Source organism: Pleurodeles waltl, chromosome 7, assembly GCF_031143425.1.
Source record: "Pleurodeles waltl isolate 20211129_DDA chromosome 7, aPleWal1.hap1.20221129, whole genome shotgun sequence".
NCBI lineage: Eukaryota > Metazoa > Chordata > Amphibia > Caudata > Salamandridae > Pleurodeles > Pleurodeles waltl.
Window position 1 is genome coordinate 1,381,264,022 of NC_090446.1, and position 16,858 is coordinate 1,381,280,879.

The 16,858-nt window shown below is 44.7% G+C and overlaps 1 protein-coding gene across 1 annotated transcript in view; it reads right to left on the reverse strand.

Moving 5' to 3' along the window:
- Nucleotides 1-12,185, reverse strand: part of LOC138246366 (testicular acid phosphatase homolog) — an 82,325-nt gene extending 70,140 nt beyond the window's left edge. The window contains exon 1 of the mRNA XM_069200912.1: nt 12,056-12,185. Within this exon, the coding sequence (XP_069057013.1) occupies nt 12,056-12,160 (105 nt within the window). The 5' untranslated portion in view covers nt 12,161-12,185. The remainder of the gene's footprint in view (nt 1-12,055) is intronic.
- Between the last annotated feature and the right edge of the window lie 4,673 nt (nt 12,186-16,858).

Genomic DNA, 16,858 nt, shown 5'->3' on the forward strand with positions numbered 1-16,858 from the left:
GCTATGGCACCTTTATTTGTGCTAGGGTGGCATCACAAATAACCCCCAGCTTTGACCTTATTGTTCTGATTGCGCAGGGACAACTAGTTGAGATTAGTTGACTGAGATAAAACAGCAAGGTCTCCTTTCCTCATCCAAAAGGCTTCGGAGGCAAGGGAGAGCCCTAGATGGCAGCAAGCATGGATCACAAACAGTCAAACCAAAGCAACAGCTTCCCAAGGGCCATTAACTCTGAACACGGGCTGGCAGGGATAAAAGCTACCCTCGAGGGACTGAAACATCTGTAGGTCATTCAGTAAAAACTGAGGTATGGGGCGGCGTGGCTACCCTGCAGCACCCATCAGTGAGACCCCTTGAGCCCTGAGCACCCCAGGGGTTCCAGTATCACACCCAGTGGAAACGAAAGCACAAAAGTGTTAGACAATCCAGTGCCCTCAGTGCTGTCCATGAGCTGCCAGGAGCTTCGACAGACCAGCATCAGGCAGTGACGCTCGTTCTTGGGACACCTTGATTAATATCGTCACATATTCCGCCACGTTCGGCGCTAATGTAGACTTCAGGAGCCATTGTTAATTTACCGTCCGTTCAGCACCATGGAGGGTCTAGCGCTGTCCATGGTGCTGACGCCAGTTATAATAAGAGAATTTGGAGCAACACAGGGGCGGTGACAATATGGCTCTCTCAGCTGGAGCAGAGGGTTCAGGAAAATGCGCGAAAGAGAGTTAAGAACGAGCCCTCTCTGAGGCTCTGTGTGACCTTAAATTTGTGGTTAAAGGAAAAACCTTATTTACCGGTCATCACACTTCACAAATCTCAACGTAGCCTTTACACCGGCATTGCTACAGATTTCTCCTTCTTGTTCTAATGGCTCAATTAAAGTATTTTTCTGGTGCATTGTTTTTAAAGGGAACATCTGGATATGGATAAGTAGTGCCAGTGAAGCCCTGGTTCATACTGTATCTGGTACCAACATGCACATCACCGCCCTTGAGCTAGATTGTGACTGCGAAAGCACAGTTCCCACTGGAGGGGCACTGTGGAGCCATGACTCACCAGTGCTGCCCAAGAATCCAAGACCCTGTACCAGCAGAGAAAACCTACAGCATTCCCAGCTCCCAGGTGCTCCCTATAATCTACAGAATCTATAGGAGAAGTTGCTATCATAAGAATGGGTCATCGGGCTGAACAGGGCAGGGACGAGTTTCACCTGTCAGGCAATGTGCCCTCTGGGCAAAGGACGTTTCAATATTACCTGCCATGGTCAACCCGTGCCAGTAGGTACCCCTGCTTCACAACTCTACCACTTCCCCACTATCGGATGGTGGGAGTCTCCTGTGGGGATGTCCTAGGAGACAGCTCTAAAACATGCCTCTCGTTTTGTGCTTCGATCTTGTCAAAAAACAGAGGCGTTTTAATTCTAGACCAAAGCAGTTTCAGATAACCTTTGACTATAAAACTCTGTTTTCTACTACAAGAGAGGTCTAGTGAAAGCTAAAGTTAAACATGTAGTAGTTTAGTCGGACAACCAACGTAGCCACTTGTCCCATCTTCTTCCCCTTGTGAAGGCTCCTCTGTCCGACTCCACTGCCTCCATCGAGATGAGCGAACAAAGATAGCGGTGGAGAATGTGTAGGAGTTGTGTGGTCCAGTGGCTATATAGTGGAGCAGGTGTGGTCAACTGGCTTAAGAGTGGTGAAGTGGACTAATGGTTTAAGGGTGGTACAGGTGTAATCTAAAGGCTAAAAAAAGGTGGGGATATGTTCAAACGACCTATGAGTGGGGTAAGTGTGGCAGAATTGCTTAAGAGTGGCGAACATGTGGTCTAATGGCTGAAGAAAGGTGGAAATGTAGTATATTAATAAAGAAAGATGAAGATATATATGGTCCTATGGCTAAAAAGTAGTTTAGATGTGGGTGTGTTGACTAAAGAAGAGTGGGGACGTGGTCTAATGGCATAAGAAAGGTAGATATGTTGTCTATTACCTGTAGTGTGGGGGGGGGTGTGGTGTAATGGCTTAAGAGTGGTGAAGGTGTGGTTTAATGACTAAAGAAAGGTGGACATGTGATCTAGTAACTTGGAAGTGGTGAAGATGGGGGGTCTAATGGCTTAAGAATAGTGCTAATATGTTCTAATGACTTAAGAGTGGCATCTTGAAGAAGTAGTCTAAAAGCTAGAGAAAGGTGGCTTTAGTAGCTTATGAGTGGGCGATGTGTGGTCTAATGGCTAAAGAAAGGCCGGCATTTGCTCTAATGGCTTAGGAGAGGTGAAGATGTGGTTTAAAGGCCTAAGTATCTTGAAAATGTGGTATAATAAGTAAAGAAGATGGATAAGTGGACGAATGGCTGAAGAAAGGTAGAAATGTGGTCTAAATAGCTTACAACTGGTGAACATGTTGTCTAATCACTAAAGAAAATGCAATGTGATCTAAAAGATTAAGAATGATGACGTTTTTGGGGCTGATTACGAGTTTGGTGGCTGGAAAAAACGACCGCCAAACTCCAAATGAGGAAACCGCCACAGTGTTGGCAGGTTCCCCACCGGCCCCATTACAATTTTTCCACTGGGCTGACCAGCAGAAATCAAGGGTTCCGCCGGTCAGCCCAGTGGAAAACATGCAACAGCATTGGACTCTGCTCGACATGAAGCAAAGTCCAATGCCGTCACACAGGAGGCCTCCCTAGCACCCTCGGAATGTGCACTGCCTGCACAGAAGACTGTGCATTCCTATGGTGCTGGTGAGGGGTCCCCTGCACTGCCAGGCCGTAGGCATGGGCAGTGCAGGGGCCTCCCTGTGGCCCCCTGCACTTGTTCTCCATCAGCATGTTCATGGCGGTTGAACCGTCATGACGAGGCTGGCGGAGAACAAGGTTGTAATCAGCACGGCGGTGCTGACTCCAGCACCGCCATGGCTGATTACAACCATGACCGCCGTCATCCGGTCGGTATCAAAGATCCTGGCGGAGACAGTGGTCTTTTGGCGGTCCGACCACCACCGTGAGTCTGGCAGTCTTGGGACTGTCAGACTCTTAACAGGGCCCTTAGTCTCATGACTTGAGTGGTGGGGATGTGTTCTAATGGCTAAATAGGGTAGAGATATAGGAGTGGTAAGGATGTGGCCTGACTGCTAAAAGACAGTGGACCTGCAGTCCAATGTCTAAAGAAAGTTGAAGATGTGAATTGCTGATCGTAGGACCTGCAGACCTACATTCTTAAAAAAAAAATCATGTGATTCTGATGAAATCATTTTATCGTTCTGTGCCTCAAATTACAAATACTGGTAAAGTTAAAAACACCCTTATGGTAATTTCAAAAGGCAGTCTTGCAGTGCACTGTAATTTCTAACATCCTCATTTTACACTGCTGTCCCGTCCACATCAAATCCTGATCTCTGTAATCATGTAATCAGATTTTAACCTGAGCCCGCAGAGCATACTGTTTTATATAGAGCACAACACATTTGAGTTACTATTACTACTACAATAAACATGTCCTCAGTAAAACACCCTCCTCTTTGAAGCTTTTACTAAATACCTAAAAACACAGACAAAACATTATTTTTTTATAGATAAAGAGCATTCTCAACCTTCATTAACAAACACTCAACAGGTACACCCTGGGCAGCAGCAATGCAGGGCTTCTCTCACACGCACAGCAGGTACACCATGGGCAGCAGCAGTGCAGGGCTTCTCTCACACGCACAGCAAGTACACCATGGGCAGCAGCAATGCAGGGCTTCTCTCACACACACAGCAGGTACACCATGGGCAGCAGTGTGGTACATCATGGGCAGCAGCAGTGCAGGGCTTCTCTCACACACACAACAGGTACACCCTGGGCAGCAGCAGTGCAGGGCTTCTCTCACACACACAGCAGGTGTACCATGGACAGCAGCGGTGCAGGGCTTCTCTCACACGCACAGCAGGTACACCATGGGCAGCAGCAGTGCAGGGCTTCTCTCACACGCACAGCAGGTACACCATGGGCAGCAGCAGTGCAGGGCTTCTCTCACACGCACAGCAAGTGCACCATGGGCAGTAGCATGCAGGGATTCTCTCCTACACACATCAGGTACACCATGGGCAGCAGCAGTGCAGGGCTTCTCTCACACGCACAGCAGGTACACCATGGGCAGCAGCAGTGCAGGGCTTCTCTCACACGCACAGCAGGTACACCCTGGGCAGCAGCAGTACAGGGCTTCTCTCACACGCACAGCAGGTACACCATGGGCAGCAGCAGTGCAGGGCTTCTCTCACACGCACAGCAAGTGCACCATGGGCAGTAGCATGCAGGGATTCTCTCCTGCACACATCAGGTACACCATGGGCAGGAGCAATTCAGGGCTTCTCTCACACACACAACAGGTACACCATGGGCAGCAGCAGTGCAGGGCTTCTCTCCTACACACATCAGGTACACCATGGGCAGCAGCAATGCAGGGCTTCTCTCACACGCACAGCAAGTACACCATGGGCAGTAGCATGCAGGGATTCTCTCCTACACACATCAGGTACACCATGGGCAGCAGCAATGCAGGGCTTCTCTCACACGCACAGCAAGTACACCATGGGCAGCAGCAGTGCAGGGCTTCTCTCACACACATCAGGTACACTATGGGCAGCAGCAGTGCAGGGCTTCTCTCACACACACAGCAGGTGTACCATGGGCAGCAGCAATGCAGGGCTTCTCTCTCACACACATCAGGTACACTATGGGCAGCAGCAGTGCAGGGCTTCTCTCACACACACAGCAGGTGTACCATGGGCAGCAGCAGTGCAGGGCTTCTCTCACACACACAGCAGGTACACCATGGGCAGCAGCGATGCAGGGCGTCTCTCACACAAACAGGGAAAGCATGGAAGCAATGCAAGATACCTTAACACACAGATCAGGAACTGCATGTGTAACAGCAGTGAAAGTTACCCTCCAACACATTACTTGAACAGTACAAGCTAGCAGTGGTGCAAGCGTACCTCACACATAGAACACTTGCAACTTAGAAAATGTGTTAGCTTCTCTCACACACAGAACACGGGTTGTATTACCAACTGCACCAGCTTTCTTGCACATCTAGACTTAGAGGGGTTGTATGACAAAACAGAAATATCGAAATATATTTGTTTTAATATTGTTAACCTAAATACTGTGTTCCTATACTTATAATAGAATTGACAAAAATATAATGCCAAGAATATTGTGTAGGGGGAATATCACCAGAAGCAGAGTATGAATAATGTTTTTTCCTAAATATATCACCATATATTTGCTGTCCATCTAAATGTAAGAACTACCCAAGGTTCCCTGCTTCCTTTTTTGTATAATTTATGCATACTTTATGCTGCACTCTAAGCCTTATAGTGTTTTGCCTTGACTTATACTAGGTGCGGCCTTGTGTCTGGTCAAAGTTTGACCTCTCTGATTTGCTCTAACTAGACCAAAACATGCGCCAGGGCTTGCTTTTATTCATTCCCGATTAGCCTGGATGGTATTTTACCAATCGGAAGCTGTAATAAGCTGTAATACTGTGCCTGGAGTGATAAAAGGCTTTTGTCATTTTCAATTTGGTTCAGATGGCACTGTGCTAATCCTATGCTTAAAGACTGTGCTGTAAAAATGGTGAAAGGCTTTGGCACTTTCTATCTTGGAGTGGCTGGAACTGTGCTGATCCTATGCTTAAAAACTCTGCTAGCCAAACAGACATTTGAGGTGAGCAGATTCAGAGTGTCGGTGGTGTTGTAGGGTGCATGATATGAAGGAGCTGCTCTCCACTTAAACTTGGGTAACTACCTAGAGTTCCCTGCTTACTTTGTTCAAAACATATGCAACGCTCTAAACCCAAAAGGGTATTGTGTTGCCTATACTAGATGCTCTCTTGTGTCTGGACAAATCTATACCTCTGAGTTCTAACTAGAGTGAAACCTATAGGGCAGGGGCTGCTTTTATTCATTCCAGGTTGGGTTGGATGGTATTTTACCAATTCAAAGATGTAATACTGTGTTTGGAGTGGGAAAAGGCATTTGTCATTTTTCGGCTCTGCATGGATGTTATGTTAAGAAGTTTTTGGTATAGTGCACACGACTCGCCCCCAAAGGGGCATCTCAGAACTGTATTGGCAGACAGATGGTATAGCAGCTTATCAGAACAGCCAAGTCTTGAGATTAGTCTTGAGTCTTGACATACTGTACCAAAACAAGTGCCTTGTGATCCGGTATTTCATTGATAGCTTGCCATCTAGCTGTATACCCAGATTCCTAGCTGTTTCACTTGGAGATGAAACAGACCCATGCTCCGCCGGCCACCAGTCATCCGACCAGTGGAGCTGAACCAAATAAAAAAATGTCTGTGGATGGTACTGTGCTAATAATATGCTTAACGACTTTTCTGTAAAAATGGCAAAAGGGCTTTGGGCCTCATTACGAGTTTGGCGGTCATGAGACCGCCAAACTCACGGCGGTGGTCAGACCACCGTGGCTTTGGCGGTCCACCCTGCCCAGCACCATCGGAATGCACACTGTCTGCTTTGGAAATAGTGCGCATTCCGAGGGTGCTGGAGTGTTAGGATATTGGCCTCGGCTCCCTGGCCAATATCCTAACACTGATCCCGCCGGTCAGCCTGGCGGGAACGTGTATTACAATGTTCCCACTGGAACACAGCAATATGGTCGGGGGAACATCACCACTATGGCGGTGGTGTCCTCCCCATGAGTTGGGCGGTCCAGTGGTGGGATCGCCAAACTCGTAATGAAGTCCTTTGTCACTTTCTAGTTCGGCATGGATGGCACTGTGCTTATCCTATGCAGGGTTGTAGGTTGGTTAGAAAGACTAGGGGGTATTAGCTTCAGATTTTCCAACAATGGTGCTGGCATATAATGCTAAAATACATTATACAACAACCAGGGTGTATGAGAGGGGCTAACGGTGTAGTGGAAAGTGAAACAAATGTCGATTAGTAAAGCTAATAAGTGAGAGAAAACACAATATTTTGTAAAATAACCAACATTTTGAAGACTTTCAAAACAGACAGGGAAAAAGTGTGTGGGCATGTTTGTCTGTGTGTATGGAAACATTCCTGGAAAAAATCTGACAGATACCTCACCATATCCAACTGGAAGCACCTGTATCCAACTATTCATCAGAACATACATTTATTAGGGGGTGTAACACCCCAGACACCCCTTCCCAAAGCTGTGACCCTGGTCCTATGCTTTAAAACTGCTAATTTTCTAAATACATATAAATAACTAATACAAATGAAATCATATTTTAAATAAAAAATAACTGACAAATAATAAATTTACAATATGTAAAACAACTGGAATATAACTATTTCACTGCCTGAACAAAAGAGCATACAGCTGAAAGTGTTAATTTCAATAAGAATTAACACTTTCAGCTGTATGAAAGAAAAACTGGCTCTTAAATACAGTGTTCTAAAAATATATTGCAAATGCATTATAAAAAACAGTTAACAGTAAGTTAAAGGAAAATTCAAAATTCAGAAATGAGGAACATAATATCTCCTACATTAAAACCTCATATCTGTTACATTAAAACATAAATAATTAGCAGTTAATCAACTAAGTGCTATTACAAATTAATAAAATAAAAAATGTAATTTCTTGACTTCCCACTCTATACCCCTAAAAATGCAAACAACTCAGTACCAAAATATCAGCTAATTAAAACATATCAAAATTTAAATATACTATAAGAAAATTACATAATTAAAACTACAATCATAAAAATAAAGATTTGCATGATTATTCACCAATTGCATAATTAAATAAGATCAAAACGTAAGTAGCATTGAAATAAAAATGTTCAATTTAAACAAATTTCCCACCGTTCCCCTACAAACCTAACAACCCGCTATTAAAAAAAGTAACAATAATATAACATTTTTTATATAAGTTAAAAATAAAAAATAAAACTTGCATACATAACAAAACTATTAAACAATAAAACAATTTTACATTATTCTTAAGAAATAAAAATATAAGTGTACCAGGCAAAATTAATAACAATAAAATTAAATTAATTATTATGTAATTTACTTCCCAACCTAGTCCCCTAGAAACTCAAAAACCCATTACAATGTTATAAAATCCTAAACTGACTTAAAAAAATAAACGTTTTTAAATGTCAATTTTAAATTAAAACGAATAACAATTATACTATCAATAACAACAACTTAAATTGTATAACTAAAATATAATAAAATAATGTACAAACAATATTAACAACTATAATTAAAGTATGTTCAAGAAAACAATATTATTTAAAACTATACTACATACCTAAAAAAGGATATCTTTTACAACGAAATTCTGTTACACAATATTTTTGTTTTAACAAAATACAAGACACGATATTAAGGTATTACGAGATTTGCAACTCGATATTTAGTACAATCACCCTCACAAGCAAGCCAGGGTTCTTTGTACAAAGGTGGAAAGGACTAGTTGTACCCAAGTGCAGAGGAGCTAGGTGTGTGCAGATAAGAGATGAGAGGAGGTGAAAAGAAGGTAGCTACACAAAGACCATAGACAGCTAGCTGCAGATAGGCAAGAATAAGTTAGATATGCATGGCTCAGAAGATCAATGTGTACACAAGCTTGAGGGGGCTAGTTGCACATAGGGGGCTGAGTTCACATGGGTGAGGGCGAGTTAATGTAAAAATGTGGTTACATGCATACAAGTTGGATGGAGAAAGATGTACACATAAGAGAGGGTTTATACTTGCATAAATGTGGGAGAGAGACATGTGTACACATCCTAGAATGGGCCACTTGCACATAAGCATGTTAAGGCTAGGTATACACAGATGAAACTTAAAGTCCTTTTCAGTCTATCCATTTAAATGTAAAACTTCCTTACTAACAGAAGCCCAGGAGCAGACATACCATTCAACACAGTCAAAACACTAATCAGGTTTTAGTATTCAGTAGAATAGATTATGGTAACAGTCTTTAAGTCAGCCCCCCTACTCCTGTGCACCAATATATAAGATCATAAGCATTGCTGCCCAAACACTTTACAACTCACCCAAGTATATTAACCCTCTATAGTGTAACTCCCTGCCTCCAGGCTTTCATGTAATTTCCCCTCTAAAGAATTCAAAATAATGATAAAAGGTCACTTATTCATCCCAACATCACTGATCTCTCGTCATCGCTGCTATGTACAAGGTTTTGGGTCGGAATTTCACTGTTGCTGATTCATAAATAAACAGGTGAGGGGGAAGTTGTAGCTGACAGGTAAACCTGGGATTGATGTATACCGGTGAGAGTGAGGTAAGTGTCTGCACAAAGAGTTATACACATGGCAGGGCATCTAGTGCACACGGTAGAGTGAACTAAGCTTACTCTACTAAGAGAGTTAACGATGCATACAGGTGGACTGGATGGAAACATGCAAGATTACTATCGGCCTCATTACGACTTTGGTGGTCCCTGCATGGACTGCCAAAGCCGAGGGAAGGACGCTATGCCATGCCCTGTCGTATTACAATGTTCCCGCTGGGTTGACTGGCAGAAACATTGTATTATGACGTTCCCACTGGCCTGGCTGGTGGGAACAATGCTACGGTATTGGTCTTAGCTCCCTTATGGGAGCCGAGGCCAATACTGTAGCACAACAGTACCATCGGAATGAGCACTGTCTGCTTAGCACAGTGTGCAAAGTAGACTGTAGGGCTCCAGTGGCAGGGGCTTTCCACCAGCCTTTCCATGGCGGGGTGACCACCACGGAAAGGCTGACGGAAAGTTGAGTTGCGATCAGAGTTAGGAAAGCAGTTTCATGACTAAAAATACAAGGGACTTGCACAAAAAAGGAATGAAAATGTGTGTTGTGATGCTAGTGGAGGAATGAGGGAGCAGCAAGATTTAGGGCCTCATTACGGGTGTGGCGTCTTCAGACCTCCACACTCGCAGTGGCGGTTGGACCGCCTCACTCATGGTGGTCCCACCGCCACATTACAACTATGGCAGATGGGACCGCCTAAAGACAGCCGATACTGCCAGGAACATTGTTCCCGATGGGCTGACGGCAGTCTGAGCTGTGCTCAGCCACGATGGTACAGATTACAACTCAGCTTTCCGCCAGCCTTTCCATGGTGGCAACCCCGCCATGGAAAGGCGGGTAGAAAGCCAGTGCCAGCGGCCCCTCTGCATAGCACCACGGGAATGCACACTGTCTGCTTTGCGCACTGGCGCATTCCAATGGTGCTGTTGTGCTATGATATTGGCCTCAGTTTCCTTACGGGAGCCGAGGCCAATACCATAGCACCTTTTCCGCCAGTAAGCCCAGAAGGAACATCATAATACAATGTTCCTTTTGGTCCGGGAACATTGTAATAAGACGGGAGACGCCACCGGCATGGCAGTGGCGTCTTCCCTGTGGCTTTGGCGTTCCGGTGGTGGGACCACCAAAGTCGTATTGAAGCCGAAAGTGTGGTAGGGTCCAGCTGGGCTGCCTTTGACCTCAGGCACCTGCTGCTCCCAGGCAGAACAATCTGACACAGTGAAGTAGTTACTGTCCTTGAAATGAGTCACCATGACCTTGGAATGAAGCACGTTTGGGGAAAAAAGGGCAGTTATCACATTCCTGATGCAAGCTGGAGCTCAGCATGGCACAGCATGCAATGAATAGGTGCAGCGTATTTTAACTTGCTACTATGTCTCCTGGTGGCAGCAATGAGGATGGTGATTCATGCAGAGTGCTTTGTTACCCGATGCGGTGCCTAGGCGCTGAAGCAAGCCAACTTCTTTATATGGTGAATTAAGCAGAAGGGGCAGAAAGTCAGATTTGGGGATCCTTACACAAAGAAAGAAGTTTGGATTGCTGACACAGAGCATAACAATGCAGGTTTCAAAGTATGACTGCCATGTAGGAAAAGAAAATGTCCATCGTTCTGAGATCTGTGGATCATTAGTAGGCAGAGAAGAGTGCCACTGGTGTAACACAGATAGGAAGAAGGTTTGTTTAGGGGTGAGGCGGTTCTGCAGGTGGGTAGGTCATAGTTTGATATAAGTTGTGTAGCAAATGCAAAGGGCCTTACAGATAGAATTTTTGACAACTGGAAGCAAATGAAGGATGTTCAGATGATGGGCAATAGAGGTCAAGCAAGAAATGCCAAGATTAAGATGGGTGACCAATTTGCACTACCTACAGCTCAGAGGTAAGCTATTGAAGACTCAAACAAAGAGAATTTTGACATTCAGCTGGAAATTTAAGACAGACTGAACCACAGTTTTATAGTTGACCAAAGGAAAATGGGGTGTGATTTTCCAGAACACAGAGATTTAAATGGAGAATTTGACAGACACACAACTATTCTAAATGAAAAAGACAGTATGAGCTCAAAGAAGGAAGCAAGATTTTTCACACATCCTGAGGGGGTGGGATGGGTCACTAGCTCTGGTGGTCACAAGAAGGAGGTTCAGATGAAGAGAAGGCCACCCATAATCAGCACCTTCAGTTTGTCTGAGTTAAATGTAATTGTATTGGTTATTCACTTATATGGCGACCTCAGAGAGAATTTCAAGAGTTACAAGGTTCAAGTGTGAGATTGTCATTAACATCTAACTATTTAGACATTGTCCACCTGTGCCATCAGGGCGAGGCCGAAGGAATGAAGAAGTGCTAGAGCGGCAGCATATGTCTTAGGATGCTCAGGGCTTATAGACAAGCTCTGGTGACTTTAAGTTAGAGTGATGGCAAGAGAGAGGACCTGCCAGACAGCATTCCAGGGTATAATATTTAAACCAGGCAAGAGAGATGGCTTCAAAGCTGCAGTTCTGCAAGACGTAGGGTGACACAGTGTCAAATGTTTCACAAAGATCAGAACTGCCATGTTTGCTGCATGAACACAGACACTGTCCATTAATCCTGATTGCTGGAACGACCCCTGGTCTGGAACCCAGTTCCAGTCATCTTTATGGAAACTCAATAAATAATAAAGAGCGCCCTTCTCCTGAGGCCCACATATCCCCCGTGTCCCAATTTTTGCCCGAATATTCACCAAGACCCCTCGATCTCCCACCCCCAACCACTCACCACGGTGACCATCCGCAGGGTCCGTGCTTGGCCTCCCAGCTGCGTACCAGCCAGTGAGAGGATGATGAGAGCAAAGGGGGCCGAGAGAGGCTGGCGCCGGGACATGGTGCCGGTGGCACGGGCAAGGAAGGACTCCTCCCTGGCTAGACACCACAGGATAGTTATACCGTGCGCTCATCAGCTCGCCCACCCTCCTCCTGGCACTGCCCGTCCTGCTGACTGTCCAAAAAAGGCGTGTTTGTGTTCGCCCGCAGCGCGACCGCACGAGGAGGCCCTGGCGCACGAGCCTGCCTGCGTCCGCCGGGCCACAAACACATCCTCGGCTCGTCTGGCGCAACCCATCATTTCCCTAATCTGTTTGGGTGATGATATTCGGGGCGATTTGTTTGTTGGTGGATAAGGTGTATTTTTTTCTACAGAAAGCGAAAGTTTAAACGTTTTGTCTAATTGGTCTCAAAACATTGTGGCTCGGTGACGCACGCGGAAGCAGCAAACGCCGCCATTTTCACCCAGAGATTTTACCCACAGTGGTAGGCCACCTACTGTAGTGGTAAATCCACGACTGCGTGCTATTAGTGGGTCACACGCCTGTACGTAGCCGTCATAAGGCCTCACCTGCCATTCAACCCAAGGCCAATGAATATTTGTGATAAATGAGAAACTTACAGGTTCTGCCATTGCGCGTTATGCCACTGACTGGGATAGGGTTAACTCCATTCTACCCCGGGAAGTGTGAACACCTGCGCCAAGGAAGAGTCCCATTCACGACTAAGATAAGGCATTAGCTGTCCATGGGCTCCACTTGGTCCTGTGTAGCGGTACACCTGTCCCAGAGATAGAGTTATCTCTGGCCCTGAAACATGCTTTCAAATTCACATGCTTCATAGATCTGGGTCAACCCAAAGTAGCAGCAACGGATGTGCCATTGTGCAAGAAAGTCTAATACCCTCCTGTCTCCATCTTAGGAAGGTACAGGTGCCCATTACTGGTCCCTCCAATCCCTTGACCTCAGCTTCTTGATGGCTACTGCCCTAGTTTCACGCACCTTTCGGACATGATGTTACACCTGCCCCTGAGAGGCTTTCACATGGGCATGTGAAAGGTAAATCGCTATTTACGTTTACCTGGTTATCTTCCGAAGGGCAAGTAGGTACAAGTTCCACTCCCTTTGTGTTTTTGCTCTTACAATAGAGGGCTGTAATGTTTGCAACATAAAAGCATTGCTTTACCTGATAATTGTGAATATTCACCCCGCACTAACACTATACTATAATTAATGGGGAAAGGGAGGTCTATGCAGGGTTGTCACCTAGCCGCTCATTAAAATCGACATGTTTAGTATTTTAATTCCTTGGCTGGTAGAAAAATTAGGAAAATCTCCCATAGTCAGTGCTTAATTTGTGCTTGTTGTTTCCGATGCTGAGCACCGGCACATATTCTTGAGGGCCGGGGCTCATTCTTCTGCCTCAAGCATTTGCCTCGAGCAAAAGACACATATGGGAAAGACGGAAGAAGAGTAAATCGAAAAATCGTCACAAAGAGAGAAAGCTGCAAGAGTGAGATGAAGGGACATGGAGTGGCTTTATATGGATTGAAGAGGCCCGAGATGGCTTCAGGATTACCCTGCCTTGGTATTCTGTGTTCGCAAATTTAATTGCAGCAGCCGCGGGTTTAAGTGGAGGGCTCCGGGCACTGGCACCTTTTTATTCAGAAATTAAGCACTGTCCACAGTCGGCATTTTTTACCTTTTCCCAGTACATACTTTTAAAAAAAAAAATACGAAGGAAAAAGCACTTTAAAATGTTTTCTATAGCTGCCTTAATGATCCGTGACTGCTAATTAAGGTAAACAAAGACAATTTACATAAAAGCCTAGTTAAGCATAATGTCCGGGCTGTTCCAGAATTTTAAAACAGGAAGGAATGAGCGTTATTTTTCGCCAGTAAAGGTGGTAACCCTAGGTCTAAAAAATTAGGACTTTTATACTTGGGGCTTTGCTTTGAAGTCAGACAGCAGTCTCCCTGAAGGCCATTGGCTCCAGCAACAGATCCCAGCACGGTGTGTTCTGGAATGTTCTAGACCCAACTAGAGGGCTGATAAAGTGAGGGGATCGTTAGTGGGTGCTTTCATTCTTTTGTGTTTGGGGCACCAGATGGAAGGTTCGTATCTGCCCATTTTACACACACCCTGGAACATTTGGAAAGAAGTTTTGAATTACACATCTGTTTCATTGCATTTGTTGCCTAAAATTTTTAATTTTACCATCCTGTCAAGAACTTTCCACGAATGTCTACTGATGAAGGTAATATATATATATATATATATATATATATATATATATATATATATATATATATATATATATATACACACACACCACACACACACTATACAGAGGGGCCCCCTAGATATCCCCTCAAGAGCAAGGGGACAGTTTCTGAGCAGGCCCTAGCAGGGTGGGACTGGGACAGAAAATGGACCAAAAACAAAGCGTCCCCTATTAGCCAAGCAGACAGGTGATAGGTAAGTGGTCCGTATCTGCAAATCGGGGCAGCATTGAACTTTTAAAGATACGCTGTGTGGGTGGTTTGCAGTGTAGGGATGTTGCATGGGTGTGTGCTCGCTGCAAGCAATGCTTGTGGTATAGCCGGGTTATCAACAATGAAAACCGTCCCAGAAGACCACAAGACAGGAAAAACTGCCAAAAAGGCCCATAAACTAACATGCCAGACCAGTCATTGTGGCACTCCCTGAATGCCCTGAGGCCAGCCCAGCCATGGGGAAGTCCAGTGAGGAAACAGCCCAGAATTGGGACCAAATCTGGCTATGAAAAACGGGTTGGTAATGCCGAGCCATGTATGGGGACAGGAATTAATAAAGTGTGCTCCAGGCAGTGCTTTAAATGGGCCGGTACTGTCCGGTACGGAGTACCGGCATTTTTTTATTTTGAGAGGGCGAGTACCGGCACATCTCAAGAAAAACGTAATGCTTTTAATTGGAGAGTACCGGCACTTCTCAGAAACAAGCAGGTACTCTATTACAGAGTACCGGCACTTCTCAGAAACAAGCAGGTACTCTGGCACAGAGTACCCGCACTTTCAGTTTTCCATTTCAAGCACTGGCTCCAGGTGAGGAATGACTGGCCAGAATCAGTGATTTCAGCCCCACTTCAAGTAACGGGACTTTTAGGCCCGATTACCTCACAGCTCAAAAATGCAAATGGAAATTGTGCATCTTTGAAGAGAAATGGGCACAGCGTGTGCATGATTTATAATCCGGTTTGGGGCACAAACCGCAGTTTGGCAAAGATCGAGACAGAATTAGGCCTTTAATGTAGTGGGACAAAGACCCGCCAGAGGAAAGGAACGCACTTTTTTTTACTATACAGAAAAGTAAACATTAGAAGTGCGGATGGCAAGACTTAAGGTATCACTACAGATAGCTTTTACCCAGTATAGGATGACCGGAAGGAAAACAAGGGCCATCCCGGTACACACTGAGGCTAAAGGGGCAGCACAACCCTCCCATCCAGGAAATCACTGAACCCCAACTTGAGTGCCCCATTACCAGGATGTCTGCTGCTCAGAGAAGAAGTGATCAGCGCGCTGGAGGCCGCTCTTGAAGCGAGCATGCCTCAGAAGCAACCCTCAACATGCTGCCAGTGATGTAATCAAATGTATTACTTCGGATTGTTTTCGGAAAGGTATTGGTTATGTGCGCTTTACTCCTATCATATAACACCATTAAAAACACAAACGGTATGATATTCACGCAGTGACACAAACAGTGCACGTTCTAAACGTTCTAACCAAGGCTTGTTTTAAAATATGTTCACTCTGAGTTGATTCCAAGCAGATTTATTCCATCAAGCGTTAAGTGTAAAATACATTCACGACACTTATAATAGGTGAAAATGAGATTGCTTTTGCTCATGTGTACGGTGTGTTTGCTTTTTTATCACGAAGGGGTGGGGGCTATGGAGCGTTCTTGACAACTTCCTTTAATGGCACCAAAAACTGTCAGGCCTGCCCTGCAGAAATAGCGTCTGTCACCTGTCCCTGGGAGTAGGGCTACTTAAGTGCTTAATTTGCACTTAATTGGCACTTATTTTTCTGCCTCAAGCATTTACTACGAGCAAAAGACACAAATAGGAAAGGCGGAGGAAAAGAAAAACGAAAAAGCGTCACAATGGGAGAAAGCAGAAAGCTGCAAGAGTGAACTGAAGGGTCAAGGAGTGGCTGTAAATGGATTGAAGAGGCCCGACGGCTTCAGGATTACGCTGCCTCAGTATTTCGTGCTCGCACATTTAATTGCACCAGCCGGGTGTTTAAGAGGAGGGTTTTGGGCACCGGCACGTTTTTATTTATTTAGTCTATGGGTTGGGAAGGGTTCTTAATCCCGCTAAAGCTTTCCTGATAATGACCCATTTCTGATTTAATAAGGGTCGAAATGTCGACAAAAATGATCAATGTGGATTACTGTAGAAATAATATAGTGACTTCAAGATTCCTGGATTGAAGGAATCCTTTTGAAGTTCACTGTTGTTGTTTTTAACCACATTTCTGTATATATTGTACATAACACTAGTACTTTATTTATCACAATATTCACTTTCACTGTGTTGTGATCTTTAGAGCACCTAGAAATTAATGAATAAGAATTCATTTTAAGCTTATTTACAATATAAAAGGTCATACTGGATGTTGTTACAAAGAAATAAAATGCATAGAAACTTAAAAATACAACATTGAATAGAATCACAATTTGTTTACCGTGGGAGTCTAGGTTTATACTTCCCCCTTCT